Source organism: Carlito syrichta, unplaced genomic scaffold (assembly GCF_000164805.1).
Source record: "Carlito syrichta isolate Samal-C Ts95f unplaced genomic scaffold, Tarsius_syrichta-2.0.1 Scaffold288028, whole genome shotgun sequence".
NCBI lineage: Eukaryota > Metazoa > Chordata > Mammalia > Primates > Tarsiidae > Carlito > Carlito syrichta.
The window spans coordinates 17,190-28,245 of NW_007232124.1; the positions used below are offsets into that span (position 1 = coordinate 17,190).

Below are 11,056 nucleotides of genomic sequence, written 5' to 3' on the forward strand. Positions count from 1 at the left end.
AAAAAAAAAAAAAAAAAGAAGTAGCCAGGTGCTGTGACTCATGCCTGTCATCCCAGCACTTTGGGAGACCGAGGTTGGAGGCTTGCCTGAGCCCAGGAGTTCAAGACCAGTCTGGGCAACATAGCGAGACTTAGTCTCTCTAAAAAAAAACAAAGTCAAAAAATTAGCTGGGTGTGGTGGTGCCTGTAATCCCAACTCCTTGGCAGGCTGAGATGGGAGGATTGCCAGAGCCCTGGAGGTTGAGGCTGCAGGGAGCTGTGATCATGCCACTGCACTCCAGTCTGGGCCAGAAAGTGAGACCCCCAACTCCAAAAAAAAACCCAAAAAAACAGTGAAAGGGAAATGGAGAAATTGGAACCTTCATATACTGCTGGCAGGGACAGAATTGTGCAGCTGCCTTGGCCACCCCTGAAATGGTGAAATGTAGGCCGGGTTTGGTGGCTCAACCGGTCATCCCAGCACTTTGGGAGACCGAGGCGAGTGGATTGTGTGAGTCTGTGGGTTTGAGACCAGCCCGGGCAACTTGGTGAGACCTTGCCTCTACGATAAATCAAAAAGTGAGCCGGGCGTGGTAGTGCATTGCCTGTAGTTCCAGCTATGAGGAAGGCTGAGGCAGAAGGATTGCCAAAGCCCAGCAGGTCGGTGCTGGGGTGGCAGTGAGCGTGCTACTATACTCCAGCCTAGGCGACGGAGTGTGACTCCAACTCAAAACAAGAAAAGTGAAATGTAGAGTTCCCACATGATATAGAAATTCTGCTCCTAGTTAGTACCCAAGACTTGCATATGGACGTTCACAGCACGATGACTGTGCAAACCACCCAAGTGTCCATCAGTAGATGATGGGTCAGCACAGCGTGGTCCATCCACATGTGACCTATGACTGAGCCGTGAAGAGGGAGGAGCCTCTGACACGGGCCATGATGTGGCTGGACCTTAAGGATGATCAGCAAGAGGTTCAGACACAAAAGGACACACAGGGTGTGATTCCGTTTCAATGAAATGTTCAGCCGGGCTCGGTGGCTCAGCCTGTCATCCCGCGCCTTTGGGAGGCTGAGGTGAGTGGATTGCCTGAGCCCGCGGGTTCGAGACCCGCCTGAGCAGGCGAGACCTCATCTCTACAATAAAATTTTTAAAATATCAGCCGGGCGTGGTGGCGCGTGCCTGGAATTCCGGCTACTCGGAAGGCTGAGGCTGAAGGATCGCCGGAGCCCAGCAGGTCGAGGCTGCAGTGGCCGGGAGCGGCCACTGCACTCCAGTCTGGGCGACAGAGTGAGACTCCGACTCAAAAAAAAAGAAAAAAAAAAAGAATGTCCAGAGCAGTCCAGTCTACAGAGACAGGATGTGGATTTGTGGGTGCCGGGGGGCTGGAATCCTAGCATTTTGAGAGGCTGGGGTGGGAGGACCACTTGAAGCCAGGCATTCGAGACCAGCCTGGGCAACATAGTGAGGTCCTGTTGCTACAAAAAAAAAAAATCTGAGAGGTTTTAGAGGTAACAGCTAAGAGATGCAAGGTTTCATTTTGGGTTGATAAGAGATATTCTAGGGGTTACATAGTAATGGTGGTTGTACAATTCTGTAAATATACCAAAGCCAGTGAATTGTACACTTTTCGTTTTTTTTTTTTTTTTGAAGCAGGGTCTCTGTCACCCAGGCTAGAGTGCACTGGCACGATCATGGCTCATTGCAGCCTCGACCTCCTGGGCTTCAGTGATCCTCTTGCCTCAGCCTCCCAAAGTGCTGGGATTACAGGCGTGAGCCACCGCACGCAGCCTGTTTCCAGTTTTTTTGACAATACAAACAGTGCAACCTGAGGCCATGTCCCACATATGGAAGAATATTTGTGGGAGAAATTCCTAGAAGGAAAATGGCTGGGGCAGAGTCCAGCTTCATTTTGATTTTGATAGATGTGTCTAAATTGTAGATGTGTCTAAATTGCCTCCTGTGAGAGCTGGGGCAGATTATTCTGCCTTCAGCAATGGAGATGACCGAAGATCTGACTTCTGAGCAGAGATTTGAAGGGTGAGGAGGAAGGATAGGAGAGTCGCAGTGTTTCAGGCTGAGGGTCCGCCCGTGCCAAGGCCCTGGCTGGAGCAGACGGAAAAGGGAAGGCGGGAAGGGGACGGGGCAGGAGGTCGTGCAGGGACTGGTGGACCGCGGGGAGGACTTGGGCTTGGGCCCTGAGGGAGATGGGAGCCATGGAGGGCTGTGGACAGAGGAGGGAGGGCCCGACTCCTTGAGAAGGGCGGTCTGCTGGGATTCAAGACTGCCTATCTGATCAAGCCACGTTGTTCAACTGGACCATAGCGGTGGCCTCTGTTCCCTAACCGGCCTCCTCGCCTCACAGTCTGCCCTCCCAATATAGCCAGAGGGTGCCTATGAGCACCTGAGTCAGACCCTCCCCCGTCTGCCCACAGCCCTCCATGGCTCCCACATGCCTTGGAGTCAAAGCCCACGTCCTCCCCGTGGGCCACCAGGCCCTGCACAACTGCCTTGTCACCTCCCCGCCCCCTCCTTCCTCCCTCTCTCCCCCTCACTCGCTCTGCTCCAGTCACACAGGCCGTGCTACTGTGCTTCCAACACACCAGGTATGGTCCTGCCGCAGGGCCTTTGCACGGGCTGTTTTCTCTGCCTGGGACTTTCCCAGACATCCCCATGGCTTTCTCCCCCCTTCCTCCAACTTTCTGCTCAAACATCTTCCTCCCTGAGGCCTCCTGTAACCAGACTGGTCAAGACAACTCTGAGCGCTTGAAAAGATGGCTAGGCGTGGTGGCTCACGCCTGTAATCCCAGCACTTTGGAGGCCGAGGCAGGAGGGTTGCCTGAGCCCAGGAGTTTGAGATCAGCCTGGGCAACTTGGCAACTAAATCAAAAAATGAGCCGGGCGTGGTGGTGTGCGCCTGTAGTTCTAGCTACTTGGAAGGCTGAAGTGGAAGGATCGTCTGAGCCCAGCAGGTCCAGGCTGTGGTGGCCATGAGCATGGTACTACACTCCAGTCTGGGCAACAGAGTAAGACCCCTAACTCAGAAAAAAAGCAAATATTATTTATATATATATATATATATACATATATATATATTTTTAAATATATATATTTTTTTGAGATGGAATCTCACTCTGTCGCCCAGACTGGAGTGCAGTGGCCGCTCCCGGCCACCGCAGCCTCGACCTGCTGGGCTCCGGCGATCCTTCCGCCTCAGCCTTCCAAGTAGCTGGAACGACAGGCGCGCGCTACCACGCCCGGCTGATTTTTTTTTGGATTTATGGTAGAGATGAGGTCTCGCCAAGTTGCCCGGGCGGGTCTTAAACCCGCAGGCTCAGGCAATCCACTCATCTCTGCCTCCCAAGGCGGGGGATTACAGCCTGAGCCACCAAGCCCGGCTACATTTTTTTTTTTTTTTTTTAGTGGGAGTCTCTGTCGTCCAGGCTAGGAGGTCAGTAGCACGTTCCCGGCCACCGCAGCCTCGACCTGCTGGGCTCTGGCGATCCTTCCGCCTCAGCCTTCCAGTAGCCGGAACTACAGGCATGCGCCACCATGCCCAGCTCATTTTTTGATTTATTGTAGAGATGAGATCTCGCCAAGTTGCCCGGGCTGGTCTTGAACCCATGGGCTCGGGCAAGCCTCTTGCCTTGACCTCCCAAAGTGTTGGGGTTACAGGCGTGAGCCACCGCGCCTGGGAAAACACAATATTTTTATCCTCCCTGTGCTGTGGTCACCACGATGGGAGCTGTGAAGCTAAACTTAGCCCTCCCTACTCGCTGGCATCTCCAACCTGTCCATGCTGTGCCGAGCTCTTTGCAACTCCCGTAAGCCCCCAGGGAGGGAAGTCATGGGATCGCCCCATTGTACAGATGAGGGCACTGAGGCTCCGCGAAGGCTGCTGCTTCTTGAGGCCGTCATCCACAGCTGGATCTGACCCAAGGCCACGTCCTCCCCTGTTCTGCCTGGGGCCCCCTTGCCCTGCAGACTGGTGCCCACAGGGGGCCCAGCGAGGGGACGTGGCCTGGGGTCAGGGATCCCAGGCTTGAACTCAGGGCTGCCGATCTCGGGGCTGCTGTGTCCCTTCAAACAACTGCTCTTCCCAGGGTCTAATTCTGTCATCCAGGCTGGGATGCTGTGACACAATCATGGCTCACCGCAGCCTTGACCTGCTGGGTTCAGGCAATCCTCCCACCTCAACCTCCCGAGTAGCTGGGACTACAGCTGCACACCACCACGCTTGGCTAATTTTTCGACTTTTTGTAGAGACCTGAGGTCTCACCAAGTTGCCCAGGCTGGTCTCGAACCCCTGGCTTCCTACTGTGCCGGGATTACAGGTGTGATCTACCACGCCCAGCTAGGCAACACTCTTTCCACGCCCATTTAGCTGACGTGGAAGTAGAGGCACAGAGCGAGACCCCTTAGAGAGGGTCACACAGCAGGTAGATGGGGCCCTGGCATTTTAGCCTAGACCTCGAGAACTAAAACGCCAGCCCTGTGACATCTGCCATCCTACCCCGCTGCTCTCAGGACAGATGACTCTCCGGGGAAGTGAGGTGACGTTGGCCCATGTTGCACTGCCCGCCAACTTCTGCCTCTGCACCTGGCCTCAGGAAGGGGGCCCCAGCCCCAGCCCGCCTAGCGGGCGTGCACAGCTCCCCTTCCCTTGGGGCTGAGGCCACCCCTTCCCTGGCATCGTGGGGGCCACCCCCTCCATTATCTGAAGGCTCAAAGGCCTGCGGGAGCCATCGGATGTCCAGGCCTCTCTCCCACCCAGAGTGTCACGGCAGGGCCTCTGTGAAGCAGGGTCTCCCGCTGGGCCCTGTGGACATCAGGGCTGGGTGGCTCTCTGGGGTAGGGCCGCACCGAGCCCCGCAGAACGTGAGTGGTGTCCTTGGCCCGCACGCCCTCCATGGCAGGAACAGCCCTGGTCGTGACAACCACACATGTCTCCGGACATTGCCAAATGTCCCTTATGGGAGTCTAATGGCCCCAGCTGAGAACCACTCACTTAGTTCTTGTCCTAGTTTCTTTCTTTCTTTCTTCCTTTTTTTTTTTTTGCAGGGTGCGGTCTCACTCTGTCTCCCAGGCTGGAGTGCAGTGACACTCTCATGGCTACCACAGCCTCGACCTCCTGGGCTCAGGCGATCCTCCCACCTCAGCCTCCCAAGTAGCTGGAACCACAGGCACACACCACCATGCCCGGCTGGTTTTTTGACTTATTGTAGAGATGAGGTCACACCAAATTGCCCAGGCTGGTCTCGAACCCCTGAACTCAGGCAATCCCCTTGCCTTTGCCTCCCAAACTGCTGGGATGACAGGCGTGAGCCACCACGCCCAGCTTTCTCTTTGGTTTTTTTATTTGTTAGAGACAGGGTCTCGCTATGTTGCCCAGGCTGGTCTTGAACTCCTGGCTTCAAGCCTCAGTCTCCCAAAGTGTTGGGATGGCAGGTATGAGCCCCCGTGCCTGGCCCTGTCTTAGTTTCGGACATGCCTTTTGTGAAATCGCCAGGCCTGGGGAGTCGCCAGCACCCCTCCCTTCTTCCCTTTTGGGGCCATCCCTGCCCTCCTCCGTCTACTCAGCCTTCCCCTTCCTCCTCCACGTCCTGTCTTCCCGCCGCCCGTACCTGGGATGAGTTTTCTCTGCGGAAGTCTGACGTGCCTTGAATCAGTAAATACGTCCTCTTCTTGGCTAAGACGTGTTCCCGGCCCATGCAGGACGCTTGCAGGAAGTAGGAGACGTGGCCAAGTTTGCTGGTGAAGGTGGAAGGAAGCCTGGGAGGTAAGTTGAAATGGAAGTCAAAGGTGTGGCTGCCTGCACTTAACCAATTATCTGAAAGCAAAACACACCGACGCCATCAGAAGGTTCTAGCATCTGTCTTTTTTTTTCTTCATTTCCCCCCTTTCGTTTTGAGTCAGGGTCTCTCATTCTGTCGTCCAGGCTGGAGTGCAGTGGCACAATCACAGCTCACCACAGCCTCGGATTCTTGGGCACAAGCCATCCTCCCTCCTCGGCCTCCGGAGTAGCTGGGGCTATAGGGAGGCACCACCATGCCTAGCTAATTTTTAAAATTTGTATAGAGACAGAGTCTCGCTATGTTGCCCAGGCTGATCTCGAACAGGCCAAGCGTTTGAGACTAGCCTGGGCAACATGGTGAGACTCTATCTCTACAAAAAAACAAAAAATCTAAAAACTAGCCGGGTGTAGTGGCCCTCGCCTATAGTCCCAGCTACTTGGGAGGCTGGAGCGGGAGGATCACTTGAGCCCAGGAGGTTGAGGCTGTAGTGGGCTCTGATATTTCCACAGCACTTTGGCATGGGTGACAGTGTGAGACTGTCCAAAAACCAAATAAAATAAATGCATCAGCCCATCTGACACTTCAGGTTCAAGCTTTTGAGGGGGAAATTCAGGCTCTTGGATATGTGAAAAAGACCCAATGCTTGAGGTTGTACAGGGCTGTTTTGGGAGTCACTGGGAGTAGTAGACATTTTTAAGTGCTTACTGTTTGCCTGGCGCTATTCTAAACTATCTTAAATGCCATTAAATCATTAAGTCCTCAACGCATTCTTATGAGGTAAGATCTCTCCTTTCCTTTTTTTTTTTTGAGACAGGATCTTGCTGTGTTTCCCAGGCTGGAGTGCAGTGATTTGATCACAGCTCACTGCAGCCTCAACCTCCTGGACTCAAGTGATCCTCCAGCCTCAGCCTCCCGAGTAGCTGGGGCTACAGGTACCACCACCATGCCTGACTAAGAGACGAGTTCTTACTACATTGCCCAGGCTGGTCTTGAACTCCTGGACTCAAGCAATCCTCCCACCTCAACCTCCCAAAGCGCGGGGGTTACAGACCTGAGCCACCACACCCAACCTCCTTCTCATTTTATAGATGTGTTAACTGAGACCCAGAGAGGTCATAACATGATCGCTGAGTGTTCATGTCTGACATGGGAGCCTTCCTGTCCCTAAGATCTCCACTTAGTCGTCACCTCTTTGGAGACACCTTCTCTGACCATCCAATCTGAAATTTAGAGTCTAAAATTAAACGTTGTCCAGCCTAGTGTTGGCCACGTGTTCTGCTGACCATGGCATACCCGGAAATTTCCCCACAAACGTATTCTGGATAGGACAGAGAGTCCTTGGCAGCTCGGACTCCCTGACATCTGTCCAGTCTTCAGATCAGGACTGGCAAAACTGGGGCCTCTCCATGACCTCCCCAAAAGGTCTCCTTCACGCTTCTGCCTCTACTCTTTTCCTGGGACTACAGAGCTTCCCCCCAGTTTTTTGTTTGTTTTGTTTTTGAGACAGGGCCTCACTCTGTCCCTGGGCTGGAGGACAGTGGCTGATCATTGCTCTCTGCAGCCTTGACTTCCTGAGCTAACAAGCAATCCTCCCACTTCAGCCACCCAAGTAACTGGGACTATCGGCCTGGAGATGGGGTCTCACTGTGTTGCCCAGGCTGGTCTCCATCTCCTGGTCTCAAGTGATCCTCCTACCTCAGCCTGCAAAAGTGCTGGGATTACAAGTGTGAGACACCATGCCTGCCCTGGAATTATTTTATCTCCTTGGGTTTCACTGCCAGAAGAACATTTATTTGTAAAATAACCAGAAAAAAACTCCTTTTTTTATTTTTATTTATTTATTTTTTTTGAGTTGGAGTCTCACTCTGTCACCCAGACTGGAGTGCAATGGCTGCTCCCGGCCTCTGCAGCCTCGACCTGCTGGGCTCCGGTGATCCTTCCACCTCAACCTTCCAAGTAGCTGGAACTACAGGCACGCACTACCACGCCCGGCTAATTTTTGATTTATTGTAGAGATGAGGTCTCGTCAAGTTGCCCAGGCGGGTCTCGAACCCGCGGGCTCAGGCAATCCACTCATCTCGGCCTCCCAAAGTGCTGGGATTACAGGCTGAGCCACAGAGCCCGGCTGCTTCTTCTTCTTTTTTTTTTTTAAAGTCACAGTCTCACTGTTGCCCAGGCTGGAGTGCAGTGGCATGCTCGTGGCCACCGCAGCCTCGACCTGCTGGGCTCAGCCATCCTTCCACCTCAGCCTTCCAAATAGCTGGAACCACAGGCACACGCCACCACGCCCAGCTAATTTTTTTTTTGGCTTATTGTAGAGACAAGGTCTCGCCAACTTGCCCAGGCTGGTCTCAAACCCCTGAACTCTGACGATCCTCTTGCCTTGGCCTCTGTAAGACTTCTTATGGGCCCCTCAGAGGCAGTCATCGGACTGAGCATGGCATTTCCCAAGGAGGCTACTTTGAACTTCACTGGAATATCTGGATTCCCAGGAGGTTCCTAGTGTCTTGCTATTTTTGTGTTTTGTGTATCTGATGGTCATTGTCCTACACGGCCTCCCTCCTAGGGAGCAACCAGGCCTCTGCCTGTTGCTGATTTTTCTAGGGGGTTGTTGATAGACTATTGGATGTGTTTACTTCCCAGACCCAGGTTCCTATGATGGCTGGAGCTGGCCGCTGGCCTCATCCTTACCCTCCACCGGGAAGGTCTTTGTCTTATGTACATAGTCTGCCTTGTTGTTGCAAATCACATCCCTGCTGTAATCGCGGGACTCCCCGACTTCCTCGCTCCATTCGACGTAACCCCTTCCCACGAGCTCCACCTTCACGATGGGGTCCACCAGAGTGCTGTTCAGGGTTAGAATCACCTGCCCGTCCACATTGGAGCCGGCCAGGTAGACTGCATCTTGGGGCAGCACAAATTCGAGTGACTTCACCACTGACATGGGGGGTTGGGGAGGTGGAGAAACATCCTTCCTCCACCCCCATGCTACTAGGACTCCCGGCTCCCTCACCGTCGTCAGGCCATCCATCTATGACATCACTTCACCCAGAGTTCCAGGAAGAGGGACCCTGGTGGCCACAGGAGGAGGCAGGGCTATTGTTTGGGTCACTTGGGAATCTTCTAGTCCTCACTCCCTTACTTATTTCCTTGTTTTTTGAGGCGTGGTCTTCCTCTGTCAGCCAGGCTGGAGGACAGTGACACGATCACAGCTCGCTGCAGCCTCCACCTTCTGGGCTCAAGCGATCCTCCCGCCTCAGCCTCCCAAGTAGCTGGGACTACAGGTGCATGCCACCATGGCAGGCTAATCTCACTGGTTCTTAAAATAGAATTCTGGCCGGGCTCGGTGGCTCAGCCTGTAATCCCACGCCTTTGGGAGGCTGAGGTGAGTGGATTGCCTGAGCTCGTGGGTTTGAGACCCGCCTGGGCAGGCAAGACCTCATCTCTACAATAAATCAAAAAATTAGCTGGGCATGGTAGCACGCGTCCGTAATTCTGGCTACTCGGAAGGCTGAGGCGGAAGGATCGCCAAAGCCCAGCAGGTTGAGGCTGCGGTGGCCGGGAGCAGCCACTGCACTCCAGTCTGGGTGACGGAGTGAGACTCCAACTCAAAAAAATAAATAAATAAAATGGTGTGTGCATTTCTCAGATCAGCACCTTGGTTTGGGGTCATAGAGAGACAATCATTTTCATTCTACTTTATTATTCATTTTATTTATTTATTTATTTGATTTTTTGAGTTGGAGTCTCACTCCATTGCCCCAGCTGGAGTGCAGTGGCCGCTCCCAGCCACCACAGCCTCGGCCTGCTGGGCTCCGGCGATCCTTCCGCCAGCCTTCCAAGTAGCTGGAACTACAGGCGTGCGCTACCACGCCCGGCTCATTTTTGATTTATTGTAGAGATGAGGTCTCGCCAAGTTGCCCGGGCGGGTCTCGAACCTGCGGGCTCAGGCAATCCACTCACCTTGGCCTCCCAAAGCACTGGGATTACAGGCTGAGCCACCGAGCCTGGCCTTATTCATTTATTTAACTACTTATTTTCGAGACAGGGTCTGTCGCTCAGGCTAGAGTGCAGTGGTACGATCACAGATCACAGCAGCCTCCAACTCCTGGGCTCAAGGGAGCCTGTCGCCTCAGCTTCTTGAGTAGCTGGGATTACAGGCATGCACCACCCCACTTGGCTGCTTTTCATTTTGATTTTTTTGTAGAGATGGGGGTGTCATGATGTTACTCAGGGCTGGTCTTGAAGTGCTATGCTCAAGCAATCTTCCCACAGCGTTGGAATTATAGTTGTGAGGCGCTGCGCCCGGCCCTTTTTATTTTAATGGCTTTCCATGTATCAGTCTGTATTAGAAAAAAAATTTATAGATATATGACCAGGATGCGAAATCCAGTGTGTATTGAAGACACTTAAAGCAGCGTGTACCCAATTTGAACACTGTCACCATCATGAAGCACCCTCTCCCTGCACGGCTGACATTTTTCTTCATGCTTTGGGTCTCTCTTGTGGGATGGGAATTCCCTCCAGGTTGAGATCTGTGTCCGTCGGTTTTGTGTTCACCTCTATCTGCCTGACCCACAGTCTGGCTCAGACATGTGGAGGAGGCCTCAATAAACGTTTGTTGAATGACTCAATGACCTCTGAGAGTGTATCATTTTGCAAAAGAAAATCTGAAGCTCTATGCACCCTGGCGGTTATTCCTGGTGCCGGATTTGCCTAGCGGGGAAGGACACTGAGGCAGAGGCAGTATCTGAAAATACCCAATCACCAGAGTGGCAGGCTTCATTTTCTTTGTTGTGTCTTCATTTGATGTGATAGCTTTTTTTTTTTTTTTTTGAGTCTCACTCTGTCGCCCAGACTGGAGTGCAGTGGCCGCTCCCGGCCACCGCAGCTTCGACCTGCTGGGCTCTGGCAATCCTTCCACCTCAGCCTTCCAAGTAGCTGGAACTACAGGTGTGTGCCACCACATCTGGCCAATTTTTTGATTTATTGTAGAGACGAGGTCTTGCCAAGTTGCCCAGGCTGGTCTCGAACCCTGGGCTCAGGCAGTCCTCTTGCCTCTGCCTCCCAAGGTGCTGGGACTACAGGTGTGCACCGCCACACCTAGCCTTTTTTTTTTTGAGACGGACTCTCACGCTTTCCCAAGCTGGAATGCAGTGGCACCATCAGGGCTTGCCACAGTTCGACCTCCTGGGTTCAGACGAGCCTTCCACCTCAGCCTCTCTAGCAGCTTGGATTAAATGCATGTGCCACCGCACCCAGCTCATTTTAAATTTCTATTA

At 53.3% G+C, this 11,056-nt stretch overlaps 1 protein-coding gene across 1 annotated transcript in view; it reads right to left on the reverse strand.

Moving 5' to 3' along the window:
* The window catches only part of ARRDC5 (arrestin domain containing 5), a 16,894-nt gene extending 8,156 nt beyond the window's left edge, over positions 1–8,738 (reverse strand). The window contains exons 1-2 of the mRNA XM_008053289.2: positions 8,466–8,738; positions 5,604–5,809 (exon numbers count right to left, since the gene is read on the reverse strand). Coding sequence (XP_008051480.1) covers positions 5,604–5,809; positions 8,466–8,718 — 459 coding nt within the window. The 5' untranslated portion in view covers positions 8,719–8,738. The remainder of the gene's footprint in view (positions 1–5,603; positions 5,810–8,465) is intronic.
* Positions 8,739–11,056: the final 2,318 nt, after the last annotated feature.